We start from the raw sequence: 27935 nt of genomic DNA on the forward strand, positions 1-27935 counted from the left end.
CATACAGTAGTAATATGAGTATGAAACTGAAAAGTCAAGCACAGAGAGAGACGTGTTCCATTTTGTTGTGTTTATTATCAACAATGTCTGTCCGTGCGTCCCGGCGCGTCATACAAAGAGGTATCCGTTATATTTATATCAAAGACAGGAAGTTAAACACGTCTGAATACATTTCAAGTGTCAGGAATCTCGGCTCCTCTGTCCGCCATCATCATCTTTTTTTTTCTTCTTGTTTTTCTTTCTTTTCTTTTTGGGACCCAACGGAGAAACGTCAGGCGGTCGCGCTAACGTGAAAAACAAACCCTTTTTTTTTTTTTTTTTAATGTGCGATGACTAATAAATACACCGGCGTGCACATTTCACTCTCTGTCATCGTTAAATAATACTTAATAACTGAAGGAAAGATTGTGTTGTTCAGAGATGCACGCCGTTCACTTTCAGGCTGTAGGAGGAGCTTCATCTTCATCTTCGCCATCATTGTTCTGGTTCAAGTGTAAAGGTAAGGTTCAAAGACACATGTAGGCAAGAAAGGGGGAGGAGGAGAGGAAGGATAGAGGAGGGAAGCAAAAGCGATATGATGGGGAAAACAGTGAGCGGGTGAGAGAGAGAAGAAAGGATGATGGTGAGAGAGTGTGATGAATGCTTGGAAAAAGAAAGAGCAGGCGAGAGATGGAGAAAACGAGAGCGATCGCATGACTGAAGAACTCTGGAGAAAAAAGAAATGAGTGAGGGATGATGTGAAAATACAACAGTGCAGGATGATGGTACAAACCGGAAAAAAATGGTGCCCCGTGTGAGGCAACCCGACAGCCAGCAAGCTATGAAACTTTTAGTGCGTTGACGTCTTTTGAAAATGTAAACGTTGCACTCAAGCCACCTGAACAAAATCCACGTGCACGAGTGGGAAGCGGGTGCGAGGTGGTGAGTTTTGGGGGCTTCTAGGATGCGGGCGGTCGCAGGACGCGGCAAGAGTGGCAGCAGGCCTTGCTGTAGTACCAGTGACTGCACAGGTTGACCTTGAGAGCCAGCAGGCAGTTGGTGGTGGGCCGGTCCTGGCAGCTTTCATCTTGACACCGACAATCACACAGAGAACATCTGCAGCAATCCGAACCTAGAAACAGCAAGACCGTGTTGCCGGCGGACTGACCTGGCGGCTCGGTGGGACATGGCTGGAGACTGCAAGTCTGTTTGGACACGGGCTTGGTGAGCGGGTCGCAGCCTCGCACCAGCTCGCGGTCCTGGTAACACTTGACGTCGCGCATCCTGACGCCCACGCCGCATGTCTTGGTGCACTGGTCGCACCCAGTGGGTGGGTTACGAGCATGTTACACTCATCACATGTGACATAAGCTTACCTCGGACCAGGGCGTGGTGTACCACTTGAAGCACGGCCGCTCGAAGCAGGTGCTCTCATCTTCGGGCTTCTCGTCAGCGCCGCACGCTTCGTCGCCAAAGACCAGGAACTTGCCGCCGCTGATGCCCACGCACTGGACGATCCTCCGCTTGACGCCTCGGCCACATGTGGTGTTACACTGCGCACGGTTCACATGTCTTACATGTCACGCGGTGCAGAACAAACGTTACTCTCAACAAGACTCACCTTTTCCCAATCCTGATTGAGCCAGTGGGCGGGGCAATCCCTGTCCCCACAGGGCTGGACGGCGAGTGGCTTCTCTTCGCCGGGGCACTGGTTCTCGGCCACCACCCGGCCCTCGGGGGCCTTGCAGTACACGTGACGGACCATCCTCCCATGCGGGCACGGGCCTGAGCACTATGGCACAAGAAGGGGAAAAACCGAACGTCATGTGATGGCGTGGCTTTTCGGTCATGATGCCGTGATGTGACTTCCACTCACAGGCCCCCACTCAGACACGGTCCAGTGACGTTCGCAGGGCGGACCTGTGCAGTTCTTGACGCTGGGCGGTTTGGTCATGGGGTCGCACGGGCGGCTTTCGTCAGAGCAGCGGACGTCCCGCGTCACCTGATCTCTTCGGCCACACTTGGCAGAACACTGTTTTGGCACGTGTTAGCATGTCAACTAGCTTCTCTCTTAGGGCTGATCTTGTAAAAGCAATGCATTATGATTAAACTCCCAATAACTCCCACGGAAACATAAGTAAAAGAGTACAAGAAAAATACATTAACATGTTACTTTCACTAGCAAGGAATTAACATTGTGTTTTAAAATTTCCTTAAATTCATTTTGAGGCCACCAAAAAATGTTGTCTAATACAGTTGAAATAGCTTCAAATAGCTTGAAATAGTACCAAGGGGGCAAACATTTGTGACATTTGTTTTCTAGTCCGTGGCATAGTATTTAAAATTTAATCCATTCATTTTAATCTCTAAAACCAAGAAACATTGTCAAACAGTACACGAGACAGAAGGCACCGTACCTCGGTCCACTCAGCCACCTCCCACTGAGGACCGCATGCGGGGCTCTTGCAGGCCCGCCTCTCCATGGGCCTCTCCAGGTCAGCCACGGCGCACAGGTCACTGTAGACGGAGCTGTCCAAGCCGGGTGACAGCATCTTCCAGCATCGGACCTGCCGGAACTGAAAGCCCTCGCCGCAGGTCCTCGAGCACTCACTCCAGCTGCTGGCCTCCCACCTGAGGGGGATCCCAAGAAGCATCCATTCACATTATGGCGACCGCTCATTTTGTGGGTTCATGTATACTACTCATGAAAAGTTTTAGATAAGCTTTGGGGTGAAATTTCAAAGTGCCTTAGAACCTTATTATTGTGCAAAAAGTAGCAGTACGAAAGAATGTTAGCATCAACTTTTTTTTCAGTATCTTACCTAGGCTGACACTCCCGTCCAATGCAGAAGTCATGGACTGGTTCTGGTCGGGTCAGCGCATCACAGTACATGTCGTGCACCTCCACACCGTCATAACGGATGCACGTGACAAAGGATTTGGACACGCCTGGGAGAGATTAGCAGATTATCTGAAGACATATTGAGAAGGTACTAGTCCGGATTCACTAGAACGCAAGCAGCCCAGGATGGGGATGGTACCGATGGAGCAGGTCATGCTACAGGGCTCCTGGGAGGAAAGCTTCCAGCGGTACATGTCGGCCGGACTCAGTTTCAGGTTCTTCTGGTAGAGTCTCGGATTCCCCCTGTGGAACGGAACGCTGATAAGATCCGGTTCTGTCAGTTGTTTAGTAGAACCTGCTCTGTTTATATGTGTAGTATATCTGTTGGCTGTGTTGTCGTACCTAATTCTATTGGTCAGACCTGGTTTTATTGTAGCACCTAGTTTTGTTACCTGGTTCTGCCTGTCAAGTGATCTTTGACCTAGTTTTGCTGCATTACCTGGTTCTGTTGAAACGGCCGCCGGCCCTGCCCACGGCGTGCAGCGTCTTGTTGTGGTAGAAGATGTCAGCGCTGCTGTCATTGCGTTTACGTCCGAGCGTGAACTGCAGGGTCCGGTTGCGTCCAAGCGGTCCGTCCGACTCCGGCCCGCCGGGGTCTGCCTCGGCCGAGAACAAGCCGTCGCCTTCCGTCTCCAGCAGCTGATTGGTGGAGATGTTGATGAGCAGCTCATCTGGGCCCACGTGTCCTTCCAGGAGAACCCTCCAGATGAGGTTGGGGGCGTCGGCCTCGGGGTCCAAGGGGACGTCAGCGGGTATGGGGTTGGCGGTAATTCCGATGTGGCTGCTATTGCCCTCTGGTGGACCAGGATGGAAAGTGTTAAAGGGGTGGGAGTGAGTTGAATTCCCACAAAGAGCTGCAGCGCCCCAGCACCACCCCTCCTGGTGGGTATGTGTTGTAATGGCCCTTTTGTGAATTTTTTATCTGCTGCTGATCCTCTTTGTGTGTGTGTGAGACATCAATAATGCAACGTTGCACGAGTACCATCCTCACATGCACACACACACATGCAATTTAATGCATTGCAGCTATTTTGAGCAGGACACATTTGAGTTCCTTTATGAAAAAAGGACACGTGCAGAGCTTCAATGACACACAAAGACATTAAAACACAAAATGGCATACTAAGGACACAAAAAAGTGTACGTGTATACCCGTAGAGTGTGTATCCGTGTCACAGTGTATGTGTGCAGTCTCCTCGTAGACTTCGTTGGTCTCCTGCTGCACGCCACCCTCCATACGGCCCCCGGTGGGCGTCTGCTGGTAGCGGCTGCCGTTGGAAGGGGCCGGAAGGGGGCCGGCCTCCACCGAGCTGTCGGCACCCGTGTAGACGGGCGGCGGTGGCACAGGCGGTAAGGAGTCTCTCAGGACCGTGTATTCATACGTGATGTATGGTGTGCGGCCGTTCTGATTCCACACCTGAAAGACGTCACGGCTTCAAACCCTGATTTGAAACACCCTTCTTGAAACCCTACTTTAAAAACAAACCCTGGATTGAAACCCCAATCGAAACCCTGCTTTGAAAACATTAACCCTCACTTGAAATCTTAATCCTGTCTTTAAATTCTGATTTTGATGCAAAATCCAAATTTGAAACCCTACCAAAGCTTCAAACACTGCTTTAAATCCTTAATCCGGTTTAAAATCCTAAATTAAAAACCTAACTCAGGGTTGAAATCCAAACTCAAAATCCAAACCCATGCCTTGAAGTCCTATTTTGAAAACCCAACCTTGTCTTGGAACCTCAGTCCTAATCCTGGCTTCAAATACTTTTTGGTATTGACACCCTAATCTGAAACCTTAACCCAGGTTTGAAACACAAACATCTGAAATCCTGTCATTTGAGACCCAAACCCTAATCCCTGACATGCAGTTTTGGGTACCAGGATGTTAACCGGCTGGTCCAGGGGCCCTTTGGCGACGATGTACTCAATGCCGGTTTCGTAGATGTCCATGGGGCGGCGGTACTTGAAGACGGTGCCCGCCACGTGGAAGTTCTGAGGGCTGTCCACTTTGTATGCGCCGTTAAAGAAGAAGTTCCCCGCCTGGTCGGTCACGGCTGCAAAAAGGAATCAGCTTTGACTTTTTTTTTTTTTTTTTGCTTTTTGTCTATGAAAAATAATTTAGGTGTCAGCCAATCACTGACCAAGAACGTCGGCTGATTTTTTCCTCTCGATGACCTGGATGTCCCAAGATCCTTCAGGGATTTGTGTGATAAAAGCATAGCCTGCAAATCAAGAGGAAGGATGCTGAGCTTAGCGGTCTTTGTGGCAGCGAATAACGTGTGGCCAGGTGGCGCTCACCGAGTGTGGTGGCCCCGCGGCGGAAGTTTCCGGTGACCCTGCTGCAGCTGCTCCCATCGCCCTGGCAGACGCCACACTTGTCCAGCGTGTTGGATGAAAAGAGAACACCATCGCACCCGATTGGCTGGGGAAACAGCAAAGAAAAACGATGATGTCAGCAGTACTCAACATAGGAAAATGACGTATAAATATCAACATAATGAACACATAAACATTAGCCTGCTTTGACACCCTAACGTAGGCTAGGAACCCTGCTTTGTAATCCTGGCCGAGCGTAGACTCACCTCACACTTACCGTCCACGCAGACACCGCGGTAGCTGCTGTACTTGCAGGACGTGCCGTCGCGCGCCGCCACCATCAGCTGACGCTGGCCGTCGACGGTCGTGCAGTGGAGGTCGCACGGGTTGCTGGAGATGTGCACGTAGTCGTCTACACACAGCGGCAGCGCTAGCATCAACACTAACGCCGACTCCAATGTCAACACGGACGTCACCGCTAATGTTATTGTCACCTCTAACGTCAATGCTAACGTCAACGCTAGCGTTTGTGCTAACAGACACAAACCCAGGCTTGAAACCCTGATGTGAAACTCAAGCACTGAAACTCTAACCCATATTTGACTTCCTAACTGTGTCCTAACTCTAACCAAACACTACGATTGAATGTGCGTTACCCGGATAGAGAGGTTTCCACTGGTAGCTATGGCCACTGTAGAGCTGCGAGTTGAAAGACCAGCACTGCTCCTCCCGGAAGCTTCGACCACTAGCTGGGCAGTCCTGCAAGAGCGCAAACAAAAGTCCATTCGTGTTTCTGCGTGTGCCTGTTTTGTGTATGCGTATGTGTGCCACAGACTTGTGTGTTGCACAGGTGGTATCTCTTGGAGGTTCCTGAGCACGTCATGTTGTCCTTGAAAGCAGCAACTTTCTTTCTTTGGACACAAAAGACACAAGTAAACAACGAAAGGACTTGCCTTTCAGGGACCGTCGGAAACGGGAGTCTCTAGTGACCTCTGTTTGAGGCAGTGTCTCTCCTGTGACTTGACGCCTCCACCACAGGTGCGCGTGCACGCCGTCCACTTCGCCCACTCACCCCACCAGAACGCCGTCACCTGGAGCTCCTCCAGGCTGTTGGAGGCCACGCTGCCTTCCTCCTGTACACACACACACACAGATGGCGTTATGGTCCACTATATCAAGAGGTCAAAGAGACTTTGTAACTTGTTTGGAACTTTTATAGTTCCAGAAAATACTGTCCAAGTACCAACAACTACAAGTTCCGGTTACTTGGCAGAACAAGGAACTTTTGAAGGACTATGACGTGTTTGGACCATGAAAACTATAGTCTAAATTTAGTTACTCGGGTAATTTATCAGAGCCAAAAGAAGACCCTGCTGCCTGAGTGAACATGTCAGCTAATCAGAAGTCAGAAAGAGTGCATTATTGTGAGCGTCCACAAAAGTGCTGACTCTGCACTTTCCACACATTCCCTGTGTGCAGCAGCAACAGCAATCAAACCCAAGCATGCTGCTGGAATGTGAAGGGGGGAAAGGGGGTGACACCCTGGCAGGGGGTGGGTTACGGGGGGTGTCACCCAATTGTTCTACATGTTTAAGGAGAAACAAAAGAGACACAAACCGATATACAAGGATACAGAAAAAAAGAGACACAAAAAGGTACAGCCAAATGTGAACGGGCAGAGACAGGCGCGTGGAAGGGTAACGCCTGTGATGGTCTTGTGCGGGTGTTTGACCTGCAGCGGTGCGGTGGCCGTGGTGGCGAAGCGTCCGACAGACGTCGTCAGCATGAGGATGGCCAGCAGGACCACGCCCGTCTCGCCAAATTCCTCCCATGAGCGCACATGCATCCTGGTGGACAAAAATACAAAACGTCGTCGTTAGCATGAAGGCAACACCAGCTACCAGCTAATGTTGTTAGCATTGTGGCAACATGAGTTGCCAAGATAAGTCATTAACATGATGGAATTGGGAGTTAATGCTATTGTTAGCATCACAAAAGAGCTAACATTTGAAAAGAAAAGGAAGCTAACACTCTCTGGTAGCATCTTATAATATACTAATGCTAATATGACAGAAACACAAGCTAAAGCTGTTAGCATGACGGGACTTGAGCTAAAGTCGACACTGACACTGGCAGTAAAAATGAAACTGACAGGGGTGAATGGACTTATAACGTAAACAAACTTACGGGACTTATAAGCTAAGCAGTATTGTAAGAATGAAACCAAAATGAGCCAAAACTTAACAAGAAAGTTAGCGTTGTAAGGAATGATGGCAGCACGTGATGATGTCAGATTTTTTTTGTATGAAAAGTACAACTAGGTATCGATATCAGTGACTATACTCAAGAGCTGAGTACACGTACTGGTATCAGTATCTAAAAAGAGTCGTATCAACCATCTCTGATGTGAGATATGTGAAATGCTTATTCTTTTTTTATATACTTAGCATAAGTGGATTAAAGAAATTAGCATATCTAAAACACAAACTAATGTTAGCATGTTGGCAAAATGCAGTTACGTTACTGTTAGCATGATGACAAAACAAGTCAAAGGACTCAATTGCTGTAAGCATGTCAGTGAACTGTTAGCATGATGACAACACCAGCTAATGTTATTTTTAGCATGGTGGCAACACGTGCTAATGTGATGCCAACGTGAGCTAATGTTTTCGTTAGCGTGACGTCAATGAAAGCTATTGTTATTGTTAGCCAAATGTCAACGCAAGCTCACGTGCTAACATGACAGCTTTACGCCTTTCTTCATCTATTGATACACACACTTCGCCGATCTGTCAGACACACTCAGTATTCTCACAGGCATACACAATGACTCGCCAACTCTCAGTCAATCACACACATTCTCTTAGTCTCACTCTCATACACATACTTTTTCTCTTAGGCACACACACCCCAACACACCCCCACACACGCAAATTTAAGTAAACAGTCTTGACGGCCCCCAGGGGCCCCTCACTGTCTTGTTATTGTAACACTGGCAACCTCAGCGCGCACACACATGCACACTCGCGCACACCCACCCTCAGCATGTTGCGCCACCTAACAAGATAACTGGAACTGGATGTCCACCAGTGTCACAAACACAAGTCATGGCAATGCTAACTAATATTAGCATGATGGTAACTCAAGCTGTTGTTAGCTTGGCATCACCATGAGTTAATGTGAGCATCGTTGCAACCTGAGCTAACATTAGCACAACACCATCACAAGGTAATCTTGTTTGTGTGTCACTAAGAAAAGCTGAAGTTGTTTGCATTGTGGCAACACAAGCTAATGTTGTTGTTAGCATGGTGGGAACGTAGACTAATGTTGCTCATAACCATTCAAAGAACAAATGGTAGGATTTCCGATGGATCCTATGAGACAGCCTAAGAAGGAACCTTGGCGGAACCTAAAAGATTACTTCATGTCACTTGTTAAGAAACAACTTCTAACGGAACCAACGAGACAAACCATGAGAGAACACCCAGTAAAATATCTGGTGGAACCTCTAATGGTACCAATTGTAGAACTTCAAATACAACCTTGAATCTAACCTATGAAATAACAGGGTTGTAGAAATACTGTAGATCTTTTGGGACATTCGAAAGAACATGTAACAAAACATCTAATGAAATGTTATGTTTGCCTAAAAAAACTTCTGGTGGAACCAATAGCGTGAACCTTAACTTCTGATGGAATCTAAGGTAGAACCTATAAATGAACCGCTATAAAACCAGTGATGCAAATCGCACCACAACGTATCAAAGAATTTTTTTTCTGGACTGTAAAGGAACCTACCGAAGAACCACATTTGAAACCTCTGATGAAATGTCTGATAGAAATGAGTAGACCATATAAAAGAACCTCTTTCAAAAACAACCCTATGATGGAACCACTAAAATAACATGTGTCTGACAATTTAACCTATGGTATAAGTTGTGTTGCACCCTATGACAGAAGCCATGAAGGAACCTGTAAAAACCACTGTTGGAACCCCTAAAAGAACTTAGAGTAGAACCTGCCATAAAACCTTGTGTACAACTTCTGAAAAACATTGAGTAGAAATGACAAAAGAACCTTTTGTAGAAGGTTTGATGGAAACTCTCATACAACCTGAGAGTAGGACTTCCCTGGAACTACAATGTGCTAGCTATGGTAGAGCGTCTGGTGGAGTCTAATGGAAAACCCTTAAAAGAAACGTTAATACAACCTCTTACAGAACTTAACGATCCTGACAGTGACACACTTGCACAACTTCTGATGAATCTGGAAGAGAACCAAAAGAAGAACCTCAAAATTTCTGATACTAACTCTAACAGAACTTAAAAGAACCTCTGGTAGAACCAAACAGGAATGCCAATTCCCTGCACATAAAACACATACACAAAGTACAATTGTGTGGCTTTGTTTTGGTCTGGTGCAACACACGCGTGCACACGCACACATGCAAACACACACACAGCAGGTTTCACATAATGACACACTCACCTCCCCCGCTGCAGTCCAAGGGCGTCTGACTTTGTGTTGAGGATGCCGCTCAATGTGTGTGTGTGTGTTGTGGGTGTGCATGTGTGTGTGTGTGCGTCGGCGGTGTTGAGTTGTGCGTGGCTGCCGCCGAGTGAGGAGACGCGAGTGAGGGAGCAAGAAAGCGTGAAAGGGAGGGAGGAAAGAAGAAGAGGGAAGTTAAGGTGTGCGCTCCCTGCATCCCTCTTCCTCCTCCTCTTCCTCCTGAGTCAGCAGGCTGTTTTTTTTTTGTTGGGGGTGGGGAGTTGGGAGTGTTAAGGGGGTGGCTGGAACTTCTAAACGGGACCTGAAGTCTGCGGCTGGCCGTGGATGTGCACTTCACACCTCGCCGCTTCCTCCCTCGGCGAGTCCCAGACTTCCCACAATGCTCCTCTGCGCCCCCGGCCCAGACGGAGCTGAAACGGGCCGACGGCCAAGAACAACAAAAACGTGAGCGGACGCCGCATGGCCTCTTAAAGGCCCGATACGGCATTCGTGCACCGCACTCACAGTGTGCTAGGGGGCGGCATTTCACACCATGTGCATTCAAGCTTCTTGTCATCCAAAAAAAACCTTCACATTTACTGCAGAGACGAATACTGGCATTTATGTGACGTAAAAAAAAAAAAATCAAAAAAGGAAAGGAAAAAGGAAGGAAAACACATCAATGAACCTCTGATAAAAATTTCTGGTAGAACATCTAAGGCATAGGTGTCAAACTGCAGTCCTCGAGGGCCGCAGTCCTGCAGGTTTTGGAGATTTCACACTTTCAACACAGCTGATTCATATTTAAGATCATCAGCAAGCTGTGCAGGAGCCTGATAATTATCCTGATCATTGAATCAGATGCATAGGAGTAGAGAAACCTCGAAAACATGTAGGACTCTGGCCCTCAAGGACCGGATCTTGACACATGGGATCTAAGGGATTTTACAGAGTTTCTGCCGTAGTGTTGACTCTAGTAACACCCTAAAAATGTGTGGTAGAACCGCTAACAACACTTGCTATTTGGTACATACTATGAACTTTGTTAAAAGCTGAAATAAAAAATAATGGTAGAGCCTGATACAAAACTTCTTGTGGCGCTGCTAACGAAGCCTCCATTACAAATTATCATGGTGGAACCCTATGTTGTACCTAAAACAAAAATGTCTGGTGGAACCTCTGATAGACTCCAAGAAAACTTCCGGGAAAATCTATGAAAGTTCCTTTAATAAAACCCCGGGAGGGACCACTAAGAGACCAGGCGATAAAATCTCCTAGAAATCCTCTGTTAGAACTTCCAATGACTCTAATAATGGACCCCAAAGTACGTCGTACAGCCCGTGAAGGGATTTGGGTGCAACTGTGCCATACAAAAACAAAAAACAAAAACAAAAACGATGAAAAAGCCTTTCATAAAATATCTGTTGGAACCTGGAAGAGTCCTTAAAAAATCTCTGGTCGAAATCATAATAGAACATACAGTCTTCATGCTCTGATGAAAGGTGGAAACGAAAGCAAATTGTGAACTTGTGAACGAACCGCTAATAGAAACTATGGTACAACTTCTGATAGCCTCAAATACTCTGCCTTATTCTTCTATACATCCTCGGGTAAAATTTCTAATGGACATAACTAAAGACATAACAGTACCATTATATGTGGCGGCTATGTGACATGACCACAGACACAAACAACGTGTGTTTCCCATGAGATGAACCTTAAAACAAGATGTTCTTTCACCACAAGAACTTTGGAGAAGAAGAAAAGAATCACACATTCACGTGAACAGAGTGTGAAAGTTGTTTTACTTCCAGGTGAATTTCATCTCTTCAGATTGATGGCAGCGGTCTGAGGACCACCGTGTCTGCCCACCATGTCGTCTTCCTCCCATAATGGCGTCTTCCTATACTGTTACTCGTCTACTCGTTCACTCCCACCACTGTTTCCTTCTCTTTTTCCTGCTGTTATTCCTCCCTGCACCCTTCATGCTCTTCTGTCTGCGTCGCTGTTTCCACAGCTGCTTCTGTTGCTCTGCACGCCTCACCAAGTCTTGTCATACAACTGCCTGCTCCTGAATGTCCTTAAAACTTCAGGACAGGCCCACGTGCCACCATATTGCCGCTGACGTGTCATACAGTGCCACCAGAAAACCGAATTAAAATGTCACCAAAAAGTCAATGACATGCCACTGGAATGCAACCAAAATGTCACCATCATATCCCGAACATGCCAATAAAACATGACAATGCCAGGTACCAGAACGCCACTAACATGTCAATGCCACTAAATTGTTACCAGAATGCCACTAACATTCCACCAGAATACCACTAACATGCTTCAAGAATGCCACAAATATGCTATTAGAATGCCACCAGAATGCCACCATCATGTCCCTGGTATGCCACAAGAACACGGCTGAACATTACTAACATACCACTAAGATGACGCCACAATGCCAGAATCATGTTACCCACATTCCACCTGCATACGACTGGCATGTTACTACAACGTCACCAACAAGTCACAATCATATCACTAACATGCTAACAGAATGCCAACAATAAGCCAAGACAATGCCATTGTCACGCCAGTACCATTACATCAGAATGCCACCCTCATGTCACAAAGTCATGGTCACACATTTGAAAAGTGGTTTGTTTGTTGGCCCACGTGATGGATGCCAAAGAGTGTGTGACGCTGTTGGCATTTAGAGGAGAACCGCGGAACCACAAAACAGCACAAACACTCAGATGCCCGAGACAGGCCTCAGTACGGAGCGTGAGAAACTAGAATGTTGAAATGTGCGCGTACTGACAGAACATCTGCCAGAGTTTTTGCTGGAAATTATGCTACAACCTCTTACGGAACATCTTACAGAGCATATGCTAAAACATCTGTTAGAACCTGCACTAGACAATCTTCAGACTTGAACCTCTTCCTGAACGACAGACAGATCATCTAACAGACAGCTAGTCGAAAAATGCTTTGTTACAGCTGCAGCTGTTGTAAAAGCGCTCATCTGGAAAAAAAAAAAACCTATGGTAAATAGCAAATATAATTTTTACTACAACCTCTAAGAGAACATCAAAAAAGTCTGACAGAACCTGAAGCTCTAGAACCTCTGTCAAGACTACAAATAGAGGTTTTCCTGGAATATCTGCTAATACATCAATACATCAATATGATTGCTAATACATTAACTAAGAGCTAGTAGAACTTCTTTTCAAAACTGTGATAAAACATCTTATAGAACTGTCTAGAATCTCTGCTAGAACATCATAAAGTACTTCTGCTAAATCTCCTAAAACCACTATATATGGACTGCTGGTAGATCTTCTGAAGCCTCTGCTACAACATTTTAAAGAAGTGCTGGTACTTCTTCTAAGAAACTCTGATAGTCGGTTATAGGGACAGTTGGTAGTACATTTAGAAGATCTTAAAGAATTGATGCTATATTAGATATTCTATCAGCTAGTAGAACTTTACCAAACTGCATATAGACTTTTTCTAGAACCTCTACTAGAATGTCAGACAGAACTGCTGGTCGAGCTTCTTCTGAAGCTTCTACTAAAACATCCTAAAATACGAGAACTTCTTAAAACTTTGCTAGACCACATCAAAGGAGTGCTAATAGAATTTCTTTTAGAACCGCAGAAACAAAATATTGGCAAATTGCTTTTAGGAAATCTCCAGAACCTCTGCTTGAACATCTCTCTCTCTCTCTCTCTCTCTCTCTCTCTCTCTCTCTCTTTATATATATATATATATATATATATATATATATATATATATATATATATATATATATATATATATATATATATATATATATATATATATATATATATATATATATATATATATATATATATGTATATATATATATATATGAACTTCTTCCAGATATTTTGATTTAACACATTTTATAGAGTGCTGGTAGAAGCTCTGCAGGAGAACCGAGCTAAATCAGAAGCATTGGGACCTGTTGTGGGAAGAAGGCCCGGTGGGGGTTGAAAGGTGTCTGCTGTGTGTCGGGGAATGAGGAGGAAGCTCAATGTTTTCTCAGATGCGTCCAGGAAGTCTGCACTACGTTCCGTTCCCACAGCGTGTTTAGACTGCCTGGTCCGGAGGTGACGAGAGGAGTCTGCTCACATTTCAGCGCCTCCTCGCAGACGTGAGCACTTCTTTTCATTCCTTTGCCAAAACAGAATTAGCGTGATGGGTGACGGGCCGGCTCCTGCTAAATGGGAACCCGGTCGGAGGCTCCCACTTCCCGAAGGACGACACTGCACAGCGATCAAGCTAAAATGCTAAAAAGGATGACTTTTTACAAGCTGCTGGTGACGCTGCCTGTTCTCCCACTTTCACATTCCAGAACCTCCTGACCTCCTTGGCGCCTTTACTTCAAGAAAGGGTTCAGCCGAGGTTGAGGAGGCTGGGGGTCCGCTCATTCCATTTGATTAAGTTTTTCTACGTTCATGTTCTCAGCATGATAATAACACATACATTAGTTGTCTTTGAGTACAGCATTTACATGACTTTTAGAATGTAAAATAGAACTTACAGTAGAATTAACCTGTAGTAGAATATTTTGTAGAACTTGTTAAAGAACCCTGAAAGAATGTTAAAATGAACCCCTAGTAGAACCTATGCAGAAACCATTAATAAAATGGTTGGTGGAACATCTAATGTGAAACCTCAACTGGAACTGGACCTTGTAGAGCTTCTAAAGGAACCTCTATAAGTACCTCTTTAAAATGTTTGGTGGAACCTCTCATATAACTGATGGTATAGAACCGACTTAGAAACCTCTGGAAAAACTTACAATTGAATTTACAGTAGAACGTATGACAGAAACTCCATGAAAATGACAGAACATCTGATAGCCCCTACAGTAGAACCTCTGAAAGAACAGCTAAGAAAATGTCTGCTGGCAAATCTAATGGAACCTATGGTTAATATACTATACACCTCTAATAGAACATCCTAATCTAATAGACATCTAATAGAACAATAGAACATAAACTATGAAATGATCTCAAAGAAAATGTCTGATGAAAACATCAAATGGCACCTATGGTGGTGCTTCTAATAAAACCTCTAGTGCAACTTATGATGGGACATATGGAAGCTCAATTGAAAAAGAATAAAATGTTTCCTAGAACATCTAATGGAACATATGATGGCACCATCAATAAAACTGCAGGAAGAAGTTGAAGTATGAAATAAACTCTAGTGAAACATGAACACATGAAAGAACCTCTACTAAAATATCTGCTGGAACTTCTGATTTTGAGTACAACTATATAACCTCTCTCTCATAGAACCTGTTAAAAAGGCCTAGAGTGTGGAACCTCTAATATAACTGATCCTGCTTTAAAAATAAAGAAGAAAAATCCATGGTAAAACTTCACACTTCCTACCTAAAAAAGCACCTCAAATAAAATATTATTTAGAACCTCTGATGTAATACTGTAGTGGAACCTGCAGAAGAATCTATGAAAGAACCTCTTGTGTGTGTGTGTGTGTTCTTTAAAGTAATTAATCACCTTTCTATTTCTCTCTCTTTCACGCACACACACGAACATACACACACACATTATGCACTTATAATGTTGTTGTGACTCCCAAGTGTGTGTTGTGTGTCCCCATTCAGTGGCGATCGTTGGGCTTGTGCAGCCGGTGACATGACAGGAAACGCTGTGACGTGGGAAGGAAGATTCCGGGTGAAGGTTTGAAGTTTGAGGGAGGACGTGCTCATTTTCCAAAAAATGTCCGAGCAGGTGCGACAGCTGAGGGAGGACGACAACTGTCACTGTCATAGGAACAAATGCATGCAGAAAATAACCTACAAGCGCTCACATACATACATCATGCACACAGGCGTGCACACGCAGACACAACATTAATACACATTACACACACAGTCACAAATGACACACATGCAAACACACTGTAAGAACACTTGATGGAACGTACAAGAGAACGTAATTAAAGAACATCTATGAACTATCAATTGGAAGCTTTACTAGAACTGTTACACATGTCTCAATAAAAAGAACATACATTAAAATCTGTTGTAAAACCTCTGGTAGAACTTTTAATGGAACCTATGGAATAACTTGTAATGAACGCCTGGTGCAGATCCTCTCATAGAACCTTCTGAAAAAAACTCTAGTAGGACCTACAGAGAGCTTCTAATAAAAACTGGTGGAAGTTCTCATAAAACTCATGATACAACTTTCTTTGAAATCTCAGGTAGAACCTGTGATGGAGTATATGGGATAACCTACTAAGAACCTCTAATCAAACCTCTGGTGGAAACTCTTACAGAACCCTGGGAAAACATCTGGTAGACCTTACAATGGAACCTTCGGGAGAACCTATAATAAAGTCTCTGGTGGAACGTCATAGAAATTCCTGTGAAACCCTCAATAGGACTTAAAATGGAACCCATCGGAGAACATACAAAGAACTTCAAATAAATACATGTGGGACCTTTTTATAGAACCTATTATAAAGTACCTCTAATAAAACCCGAGATGGAAACCCTCACATAACCACAAACTACAGTAGATACTGTAACGGAACCTACAGGAGAACCTGCAATATAAATTATCTTTACAAAATTTCTGGTGGAAACGCTCATAGAATTTGTTGTGATCTTATTTAGCTATTAGAACCCTACCAAAGTGTGCAGGTGTACCTAACCTAATGACGTGTCCAGGGAGTGTGTTTTCTCCACTGGATGGAACAGAATTTTTTTTTTTGTTTTGTTTTGTTTTTCCAAGGCGTCTGCTATAAATCTGCCCCTACGCAGAAATCGACGAATAAAAAAAAAAAAAGGTCTGTGTCGAAGTCTGGAGACATTTGGCGCAGCGTCCCGCCCGTCTCGTCCCGCTTGACGTAAAACATCCCGGCGCGCTCATAAAGCTTCCACGGATCAACGCGCCGTCATTCATCATCATCAACGCGGCCGTTCGTCTGTCTGTCTGTCAGCGGGACGCGCGGCGAAATGACGGACGACACAGACCCAGACGCTTTTTCCAGGGACCCGTGTTGGCCGCCGGGACGAAAGAGGCCATTAAACATCCTGGAACGGGATACGCATCCGGGCATCGTTTTTGATGGATTCTTCCACGTGATCGAGTTTGACATCTTTACTAAAAACAAGCAAAAGAATTCAACAATCATGTGGAGAATTGGTTTTGCTTCAGCACCTACTCTGATGCAAATAAACATGTTCATCTAAAATTAATATTTTCTGTGCAAACATTATTTGCTGCTATTACTTACATTTTATTTTTTTTCAGCAAATTATGTTGAACATTTCGGATCTAAAACTATTTCACATACAATTTTCTCTTGTCTTTTTTGAAGAAAAACAACTTGACACAATTACAGTATATCAAGTGGCTACTATGGCTCTATGCTAATAAATTAGCCAGAATTAGTTAGCGGCCAGATTAACATTATTGTTGGATCAATGTTGTGCTATAATTATAATCTACTTTATTATTATTTTTTTTAACTTTTTTTTTTAAAAACCTTTTTTAACCTCCTGTCTGTCCCATGTGTTTGTGCATGTTGAACTAGCTAGCTGCAGATTTTAAAGCGGGCGTGTCACTGAGTGTCACATGGCAGTGTCACCGTGACAGATTAGCAGAGACAAGATTTTACAAAATCATATTTTTTTCATCTAATTTTTGTGCATGAACTAAAATCTCCATAGACTTTAGTCCAGTTTTTTATGAAGTGAAGTACATTTTTGTATCGTCTTCATTAGTTGATGAGCATGCGTACTGATTTAGTCCCCGTTATTGTTTATTGATGGGTTTTGGTCTAGTTTAGTCTACTTTTAGTCTGGTGAAAAATGTGTGTTGACAAAATTATTTTTGTTTAGTTTTTGTTGATTAAATTAACACTAATATGCAGTCAATTTATTATTATTATTCAGTCAATGTTAGCACCGACGCAAACAAACGTAGCAGCAAATGTTTGGCTAGCGGCCCATGATGCACGGCTGCTTGTGCAAACAGCTGCCCCGCGACAACTTCTCGCACTCCCTGCACACGCCCCGTGTGGACATTTAAGGTGTTAAAAGCTCCATAGGAGACAGCTGGACGGCTCCCTTCTTTGCTGCTCACTCACACTTTCTCCTGGGATCTTGTGGAGCGACGCACATTTTCATCCTCTTCGCCAAGATGGGCGCCTACATCGCCAAGATGCTGCTTCCCACCGTCAGCAGCGTGGTCTTCCTGCCGACCGCTAGCGTGGCCGCCAAGAGAGGCTTCCACATGGAGGCCATGGTCTACTTCTTCACTATGTTCTTCAGCGCGGTGAGACACCGTCCTCACGTTGGAGTACTTCTTCATTTTGGATTGTGGCCACAGTATAGATACTGGATGACCTGCGCACAAAATATGTATTTGGGGGCCACAAAATAGGCAGAACGTCTGTACGAATACTAATTTGAGGTCACAAATTATTTCAATATTGTGGCCACAAAATGCTAAATTGTGGCCACAAATTTGGTGTAAAATGTCCCAAAAATACAAAATGGTGCGCACAACATAGTTGTTATGTGCATTAAGTATTAATTGTGGTTACAATAAAGTTGTCTGTGATTACAAAATACTGCATATGAGCCACAAAATGCAACAACTCAAATGTGTGTCCACAAAATAGGTATAAGATGTGCACAAAATACTAACTTGTGTCCATGAAATATTAGTTTGAGAGAAAATATGGGATTAGGTATAACGTGGGCAAAAAAATACTAATTTATGGTCACAAAATACACATTTTTGCCCACAAAATACTACTTTGTGGCCACAAAATAGGTAGAACATGCACACAACATGCTAACTTGTCACCATGAAAGGTGAAATTCTGGCCACAAAATAGATTTGAGGTACGCAAAAAATACTACTAATTTGGGGCCACGACGTATTACGTACGCACAAAATGCTCATTTGTGGACACGAAAAAACTAAATCGTAGGCAAAAAATATTACATTGTACGCACTAGGGATGTAATGATACCGGCAACATCGTTATATGGCAATATTAAAACTGTAACAATATATCGTCGAGGTCATATCGTCATCATGTCACGATATTTAAAGCAGCACATCTTTTAAAAAAGTCAGGTTGATTTCCGTTTGTGCAGTTCTAGCAGTGTCTGGTGGCTAATTTTTTTTTAGTGAGGTTTAATTTTCACAAGACATGTTTTTACCCTTATATGTTTAAAATCTATGCAAATAGTTAGATGAAGGGGCACGTAATATGCTTGTGAATGGAGTCAATATGTGGAGGAACTCAATATGTGTGTGTGCATTAGCAAGTAAGTGCCTCATTATTAAGTGTTATTCATGCTTGGAGATTGTTTATATGCATTGCCGTAATATACAAAAGCAAAATATTGTATTTTTTTTTTCTTCGTATGGGCTCTTTTTTTCACAATTTTGTGAGGTTTTTTTTGTTTTGTTTTTTGTATCGTCAATCTCCCCACAATAAAGTGATAATTATTGTACCGTGACATTCATATCGTGATAATATCATATCGTGATGTTTGGATATCGTTACATCCCTATTCCTTAGTATGCACACAAAACTGTGTGCCATTCACGTACCAATGTTGTATTTTGTGGATTCAAATTAGTAAACATGGCCTACAAATGAGTATTTTGTGCACAATTATATTATTTATAGACATATGTTGTGACTACAAATGTGCATTTTGTGTACGTATGTGGCCACAATTGATGGCTGGAGTTCCCATGGCTCTGACGGCGACTCCATTTTGTTTGTTGATGTGTGAAGATCTATCATGCCTGCGAAGGGCCCGGTCTGGCCATTCTATGCTTCATGAAGTACGACATCCTCGAGTACTTCAGCGTGTACGGCACGGCGTTGTCCATGTGGGTGACGCTCATCGGTGAGTCCCACCGTAACGCTACCCGACATCGTGCTGTGTGATTTGTTGCGATTTCTGATGGGATTATGATGGGGTTTAAGATAACATGCTTGTCCATGTGGAACTACAAATTGATGATGGGATTTGTAGTCCTATGTGACAGTCAAAACACTTGCTGATGAAGGACTCGAGATCACATACTTTGAAACAGCTGCTGATAACATGTGCTCCACACACACACGCCAACAGTTCCAACAGCTGATTGGGTCAACAGAGGTCATGTTATCGTTTCAAACATGGGATGGGAATATGGAGTAGACTTGGAAGTGGATTTCTTAGGAGATTTGACTTCCAAGTGGACTTGTGTGGACTTCTAAGTAGACTTGTGAATAGACTTGTAAGTGGAATTTGTAGGTGGACCCCAATGTGTACTTTTCAGAGGACTTGAGTTCTAAGTGGACTCCGATTTGTAAGTTGACTTCTGAGTAAAATCTGTAAGTGGACTTCACAGGGTACTTTTTGGGCAACTTGGTTTCCAAGTGGCCTTAGGTTGAGTTCGGTGGACATGGGTGGACTTAGAAATACAGTACACAAAGAAGTCCAATTCTAAGTACACTTGTTAGAGGACTTGTCAGTCGAAGAGGTCATGACTTGTAGGTAGATTTCTAGGAGTACTTTTAGTGGATTTGACTTGCAAGTGGTTGAAAGGTTTTCTTAGTAGACTTGTAATTAGCCTTCTCGACTTGTATGTGGCTCTCAGAAGACTTCTAAGTGGACTTCTTAGTGGAGTTGAAAGGCTACTCTGGAGACTTGTAAGTGGACTTTTCAGTAGACTTGTACGTGGTTCTCGGCTTACTTGTAACTTGTAAGTAGCCTACCTGTATACTCGAAGGTGGGATTCTAGGCAGACTTTGAAGATTTCTACGTAGGCTACAAAGTAAACCTGTTACTTTGAAGTGGATTCCTAAGTAGACTTGTTGGTAGTTCTCAGAAGACTTGTCATTGGACTTCTAAGTAGACTTGTAAGAGTACGTCAGGAGAAGCAGACCTTGTGTGTAGTTTCCCATGGACCAGTGTTTTTCAACACTGGTCCTCAGGGCACACTATCCAGCCTGTTTTCCATGTCTCTCTATTTGCAACGCAGGTGATTCCAATGACAGCTCATTAGCAAGCTCTGGAGAAGCCTGATAATGATCCTCACCTGCGTTGGAATCGGGAGACATGGAAAACAGGCTGGATAGTGTGCCCTGGGGACCAGGGTTGGGAAACACTGCTATAGACTTGTAAATAAGCCAAAGGAATGCATTTTAAGTCGACTTCTTTGTAGATTTGCAACTAGACTTTCAGTTCGAAGTAGATTTGTCAATGTGTAAGCAAACTTGTCGGTGAACTTCTAAGTAGACTTCTTAGCACACTTGCAGAGGTACTGCTACGTGGACTTTGTTTGTGCGCTCAGCTCTGGGCGACTTTGAGGAGCCTCAGCGTTCCAGCCTGACCATGTTTGGAGTTCTGAGCATCGCAGTGCGGATCTACCAGGACCGCTGGGGATACGGGATCTACTCGGGTCCCATCGGATCGGCCGTCTTCATCATCACCGTCAAATGGGTGAGTCCCATGACTGCAAACCCGACCAGTAGAACCAATGGAACCAGAACAAGATGAATCCACTTCCTATTATTTTTACCAGAGCGTGATCTTCATGTTTATGTCTCCCTCCTTCCCTTCACCTTCACCCACTCCTCACCGTCTTATGACACACCTGCTCCTCCACTTCATCACTAATTTCGTTGTCCTTCACTCATGGAGCGAATCCTTTCCGTCCTAATCCTACACAGTCCACCTTCTTCTCTTCGTCCTCCTCACATCTTCTCCTTTTCATCTGCACCTCCTGATTTTCAACCTCCTCTTCCTCCTCCCCATTTCCTTCTGCTTCACCATCTTGTTCTTGTCCCTCCACTTCACCTTTCACCTTCTCCTCACCATTCTCATCCATTCCTTCCTCCCCTCTTCCTCCTCCATTTTACCTTCACCTCCTCCTCTTTAATCATTTTTTTCGTCTCCATCTCCTGCACTTCATCTTCACCTCCTCCTCCACTTAATCATCACCTGTCCACTTCACCCCTTCTCTTCCTCCTCCTCCTCCTCGTTCCCCACACCGTCTTCACCTCCTATGCTGCCTTCTCCTTTTCATTGTCACCTTGCCATTTCCTCCTCTTTGTCATCCTATGCCTCCTCATCCTCCACCCACCTCTCCACTCTAACCTCCTTGTCCTCCTCCAATTCCTTCTCCATTTTATCCTCACATCCTTTCCTTGCCCCTTCCTCCTCATCCTCCACTCCCCTCATACTTGATTCCTCATTTTCCACCAAAACCTCCTCAACACCTCCTCTTCCTTTTAACCTCCTCTATCACTTCAACCTCGCCTCCTGCGTCTTACTTTGTCTTCACCTCCTGTTCTTCATCCCCTCTTTCATTACCCCTCCATCCTCTTTTCTCTCTCATCCTCCTCCCCATCATCTCTTCATACTCACTTCCTCCTCCAATTGCTCCTCGCCTCCTCCACTTCCTCACCCCCCTGGCCTCTTTGTCCTCACATTCACGGCGTCCTCACCCCCTTAATCATTCTCCTCTTTATCCTGTCAGCTTCAGAAGATGAAGGAGCTACGTGCGGTGTACCCTGACAAGCGCGTTTACACCCAGCAGGTCGGCCCTGGCTGCTGTTTCGGTGCTTTGGCCCTCATGCTGCGCTTCTACTTTGAGGTTCGCTATCAGCTAGCCGCCAGACGTCTCGTGTCTGCCCATCAAGATGTGTTTGTGTCTAACCCCTCTGCCTGTCTGTGTGTGTGCTAGGAGTGGGACTACGCCTACGTGCACAGCTTCTACCACCTGTCACTGTCCGTGTCCTTCGTCCTGCTGCTGCCCAAGAAGAACCGCTACGCTGGCTCGGGCCGCAACGCCGCCAAGCTCAGCTGCTGGACACTATGCTGCTGCGTACGTGACAACCTTTTTATGTACAGTACGCTCAGTTCCTCACAAAAAGTAAGGGGAGGAGTTTCTATTTAACAGGCTAAAGCTCAGCTTAATGTAAGAATTATCAATTCCTGCTCTCCCCTCTTCCTCCTCAGCTCATTGCCCCATCCTCTTCCTCCTACCCCTTCTCTTCCTCAACTCCTGCATTTCATCTTCACCTCCCTCCTTTCCCTCCTCTGTTCTCATCTCTTCTTTATCCCTCCTCCTTTTCATTCTCATGTACTCCTCTTCATCGTCACCCCCCCCCCCCAACTTCCTCCTCAACTCCTGTATCTGTTCTTCACCTCTGACCTCTTACTTCCTCCTAACTGACTCCTTCTGACTTCCTACAGGGCCCCTCCTCTTCTTTATTCTCACTCACCTCTTCTACTTTCTCCTCTCCTGTCTCTTCACCTTCCTTCTCCTCCATTTCCTCCTCTTCCGTTCCCTCCCTTCCTCAACTCCTACACTTCTCTTCGCCTCTCCACTCTCCCCTCCTCCTCAACTCTTCCAACTGGCCGCTTTCTCTATCTCCCCCTCATCTTCCTCCTCTTATTCTTCACCTCATCATGTCCACTTCATCTAACTCTACCTTCAGTTTCCTTCTCTTCTACTACATATCCCTCCCCTCTCCTCCCTCAACTTTTATTCTTGCTCCTGTTTCCCCCTCCTTTACTTACCGTTTCCTTCTCCTCTAAAACATATCCCTCTCCTCTCCTCCCTCAACTTTTATACTTGCTCCTGTTTCCACTCGACCCTCCGTTACATCTGCTCCTCTGAATCATCCTCACCTTCGACTCCTTTTTAGCTTCCTCGCGTTTCCACGTCATCCTCACTTCCTCCGTCTCTTCCTCAACTCCTGCACTTCCTCTTCACCTGCCTCCGCTTCCTCCTCACTTTCTGCTCTCCATGGCCACCTCCTCCTCCATCCTTTTATCCTCTTTCAATTACTCCTTATCCATTCCTCTTCTTCTTTAACTACTTCACTTGCTCTTGGCGTCCCTCCTCTTCCTGGTGTCTCCTCTTTATCACCCCCCCCCCCCCCCACCTCCATTCCTCCTCCCTTCCCTGTTTTCTCTCACCCTTACGCATTATCCGTGTTTCGGCCCACATCCACAGAGCATGTCCCCGGCCTCCTACAAGGAGAAGAAAAACACGCCAGAGAAGAATGACACGGTGCAGAAGGAGAAGAAGAAGACGTCGGCGGCATGCCGCTCGCTTCTGAACGCCCTCACCGCGTCCGAGAAGACCCCCACGTTACCCATCTTCTCCCCCGCGCCCTCCACACCTGTCAAAGGCACCAGCATTAGCAAGCTGAAGGAGATGAACGGATGGAAGTGAGGCAGGAACACCGAACAAGAAAGGGATGCCGGGCGGACATTTTGTGTTCAGCTGCTGGAACATTTAAGGTGCGGCAGGCGAACGGCGGACCACAAAATGGTGGTTGAGAACACGAAAACAAACACACGAAAAAGGAACACAGACACAAAACAAAGAAACACACTCTACTGAAATTCAGAACATAATTCGCTTCTCCCTCCCACTGCTCGCAGAATCAGTGGATGCTGGTGTCTGTGGACCTCACTCTGCTTCATCTATCCTTCCCTCCTTCATCTCTTTAGTTGTTCCTCTGGTCTCTTGAGATCTCCCTAATCTGTTGGAATTTAGAGGTTTCTGGGGTTGGCGTAAGATTCTGGCTTTGTAACCATGTGGGAGGCAGGTGGTGTTTAGTTGGTGCTGGATTTCACTTTGATTCATCTTTCTTTCCTTTGACCTTTCCTCTGGTCTCCTGACCTTCTGAACTTCACGACTCTGGCGAGACTCTGAAGTATCTGGTTAAGGTGAACGGTAGTGGGATTTTGATTAGGTTTTAGGTGAACTAATGAGTACAAATTTTCCACAAATTCATACGCATGCACACGCACCCCTATGCACACACACACACCCACGCACACAAACGCACACAAAAAAAGAGAGAGAGCAATGAAGATGATATGTTGAAGTTAGACTGCTGAATGAATAATTCTGAGCTCTCTCTTTAAAAAAAAAAAAAAAAAAAAGAAACACACACACTTGCTCTTACACCCCTGCACGCCTACACACGCAATCTCATGAAAACACACACGCACACATGTTCAATGTGTGCAGGCTGACTATTTGGCAAGGAGAATATAAGGTTAAGAGGTCTTGGTTTCTTTCGCGTGCAGGTGAAGTACGCGTAGCGGCAGAAGCGGGAACGTCGCGGTCTTCTCATTAGCGCTCCAAGGCGGTAAAAGTTCCAAATGGTCCCTCAAGATGCGTAAAAAAGAAAAGAAAAAAGAAGCAGAAATGTGACATTTAACAGAGTGATAAAACAAAAACACGCGCACACACGCCGCTGCTGGGCCAAGCAGACGAGATGGTCGGCATCCAGAACTCATCAAGAGCCTTGGCGCGCGCGCTTCAGACGCCGCCGCCCGCCTGCTTCCTTTCCTCGAGAGGAAGTCCGCCCATCAAACACACAGACAGACGGTCGGGCTGACGTTTGGCTGTCCGTCCGTCTCTCTGGAGGAACATTTCACTGCAGACAATTTATACATTTTGGACATGTTTGCTCCCCTTGCCTCCTCGCCAGTCACTTTTACTGGTGTGTACGTGTGCGTCTGTGTGCTTGACATTGTATGTGTGTGTGGTCTGAGGTGTGTTTGCCAGTGTAAAGAGTGGCATTACGTTAGCTCTGTCAAAAGGGTTTTGGTGTCTCCCATCCAGACAGAAACTTCAAATTCCCCCAAACCACAAAACACTTGTCTTGGGCACGGCAGCGCTGCGGCTTGGCTGCAATCACTCCCAAAACATTCACAACCTCACTCACGTTTTGGCACTCGGCTTTTGTGGCTTTAGGCCGTTGAGGGACACACTCGTTCCCTAATCCCTCGTCACTAGATGAAGATTTGTATGTAGTCAACTATATTATTGATAGACTGATTATCGCCCGGGACGATTATTGGTGCCGATATTTGGCATTTTGATAAATATCGGCATCGGACATTTTTTTAATCTGAAGGCCGGTAAAGCTGGTATCTCACTGAGCTGTGAATACTCGCGAACGTAGCGAATTTGGGGTTTTCATAAAAGACTCGAGATTCTCATTTATTAATCGAATTGATATTAATATCCAAAAATCTATTTAATTTAAATTAGAATTGAAGAAGAAGGGGAAAAGGCAGTTGTAGCCCACATGCTGTTTTTGTGGAAAAAGGCACTTACAATACAAAATTAATAAATGTTGAAACAAAAAAAGACCCTTTAATGTCTCGATTTGTCATTTTTTCTTGCAAAGCAGACTGGAGTAGATCATGAAAATTTTTTCATATCTGTAAATTGAAGCAGAAATCATTTGTCAATCAAATAATTTTGAATGGAAAATCGTTTGAATCAAGAATCGAAAATCGATTCTGAATTGAATCGTAGACCCAAAAAATCGTAATTGAATCGAATCGTGAGACAGTCAAAGATTCCCAGCCCTAATATATCTATCTATCTATATATATATATATATATATATATATATATATATATATAACTGCAAATTAATATTGACTTGAAATATTGGTTATCGGCCTCCTTGACTACTAGTAATGTTTATCAGTATCAGCCTTGAAAAAAACACATCAGTCTATCACTAAACTCTATCATTGAGTCAACTGTTTTACACTGCAACAAGGGCAGCGTTAATGACATTATAATGTTCAATTGTTCTTATGTTATCAGATTAATAGTGATTAACTTATTTTTGAACTTGTTTGACCATTAACATTTTTTAAAATATGACCTAAAACCTTGCTTGTACAGTTAATACATTTATTTTTATTTTATTTTTTTTAATGAAAGATGATTTATTAGTTCCATAATTTCCAATGTTTAAAAAGACACTTTTCCAAGCATTAACACAGGATGACTTTCTCTATGTTGACGTTGGACTTTCTCCGCCTGGAGACGACAGAAGCTAACAGCCGCGCCGCCGTCAACTGTTAGCGCAGCTGCTCGTCATGCTACACTCACTCGTTCCGCTAACACCGAGGTCGGCTTACACTAATGTCTGTCTGCTAACTTGTCAGGCCTTGGCGGAGGTTCTGCGCACTACTGAGTGACATTCCACAGTATGAGGTGAATAATGAGATGTGTTCAGTGCTGCCCAAAGGTTCGTGGACTTCTCAGAAGTTACATGCAGGGTTTTTCGATTGCGAAAAGATGCATTACCTCACAACTTAACATATAGACAATAGTTCCCTGCTCCAAACATACAGTGGTCCCTCAAAGGTTCCTAGATGCACCTCAAGCTCTAGGAACTTAGTCCTATGTACTAATAGTTAAAAAATATAACTTATGGTTAAAGAAACACAAACACATATCCAGACAGTGCTGTAGACATACTGTTTTTTGCTCCTGTCACTCAAGACCAGCAGATCATTCTCCACTTCAGCCTCTGTTGCCACCTATTGCCTAAAAAAGGAACACCAACTAAAGAAGAGATGCAGTCCTTTGAAAGATCACCGGATCAAAACTCGTCGCGGGGCGGGGTGGTCACTATCTTTTAACAAAATAAATAAATAAATAAATAAATAAATAAATAAATAAAAAAATAAATAAAAAAATAAAAAAAATTGGACGGTGTGTGCTGCTTTGAAGACACCTTTTTACTTTTTTATCGCTCAATTCCTTTTCAAACATCAAAGCACATGTAGTAGGAATGGAAGAATATTAATTTATTGTGATTGTATTGCATTGTATTGTATTGCTGTTAATCTTTTATGTTATGTTAGTTTTGTTGTGTTTCTGTAAAGCGCTTTTTGACAGAAAAGGCTGTTTGAAAGCGCTATAAAGATGACTTTACTGGACAGTTGTAAAATGTTTGAATTTTTTTTTATCTTTAACAAATTTAAAATATAAATCATGCTGTTTCTACCAAGTACTATGTCAAATGTTCTCCAATTTCGATACTGTAAAATGTATAGGATCGTATGCCGGGAAACGTTTCTTGGGAGGAGCAATATGGCGGCCTCACGACTTCAAAAGTCTTGGCCTATCGGCGATCCAGTCGCTGCATCCAACACTTTACACAAGCAGTACTGTCCATCCATCCATTTTCTGAACCGATTGCTCCTCATAGGGGATTAAAAAAAATAAAAAATAAAAAATCAATCAACAAATTCAATTTGAGCTCACCTTAGCTTCAATCATCCTCTTGGAGAAGGATTGTCCCAGATAAAAGGACGAACAATTTGGAGATAAAGATCACATTTTACACAGACAAGAAAGACACGAAAATCAAACAAAAC

At 44.2% G+C, this 27935-nt stretch overlaps 1 protein-coding gene across 5 annotated transcripts; it reads right to left on the reverse strand.

Moving 5' to 3' along the window:
* Nucleotides 1-77: 77 nt before the first annotated feature.
* On the reverse strand, nt 78-27935 carry ttc16 (tetratricopeptide repeat domain 16). 5 transcript variants are annotated; one of them, XM_077521674.1, is made up of 20 exons: nt 27823-27935; nt 17840-18098; nt 6933-7047; nt 6191-6333; nt 6036-6111; nt 5857-5959; nt 5467-5612; nt 5183-5306; nt 5026-5106; nt 4763-4938; nt 4034-4298; nt 3321-3675; nt 3021-3124; nt 2802-2928; nt 2397-2610; nt 1856-2011; nt 1601-1771; nt 1356-1532; nt 1148-1292; nt 78-1066 (listed from the first exon to the last, which is right to left on the reverse strand). In XM_077521674.1, exons 2-20 carry the CDS (start codon nt 18061-18063, stop codon nt 939-941), a joined length of 3030 nt encoding a protein of 1009 aa, XP_077377800.1. In that variant the 5' UTR covers nt 18064-18098; nt 27823-27935; the 3' UTR covers nt 78-938. The 5 variants fall into 5 exon arrangements, with proteins under 5 accessions (XP_077377800.1, XP_077377801.1, XP_077377803.1 ...); XM_077521675.1 differs by lacking the exon at nt 27823-27935 and adding an exon at nt 27031-27090; XM_077521677.1 differs by lacking the exons at nt 17840-18098; nt 27823-27935 and adding exons at nt 10011-10119; nt 13671-13765.

Source organism: Festucalex cinctus, chromosome 5, assembly GCF_051991245.1.
Source record: "Festucalex cinctus isolate MCC-2025b chromosome 5, RoL_Fcin_1.0, whole genome shotgun sequence".
NCBI classification, from domain to species: domain Eukaryota; kingdom Metazoa; phylum Chordata; class Actinopteri; order Syngnathiformes; family Syngnathidae; genus Festucalex; species Festucalex cinctus.

What these genes read in the sequence shown, in the direction of transcription:
- ttc16 (XM_077521674.1), bottom strand. Translation starts at nt 18,063, where the DNA reads ATGAAGAAGTACTCCAACGTGAGGACGGTGTCTCACCGCGCTGAAGAA. An exon ending in ACAAGATCCCAGGAGAAAGT is followed by an intron (nt 7,048 to 17,839) that starts GTGAGTGAGCAG and finishes TTTGTCCACCAG; the next exon opens with GATGCATGTGCGCTCATGGG. An exon ending in GTGGAAACCTCTCTATCCGG is followed by an intron (nt 5,613 to 5,856) that starts GTAACGCACATT and finishes CGCTGTGTGTAG; the next exon opens with ACGACTACGTGCACATCTCC.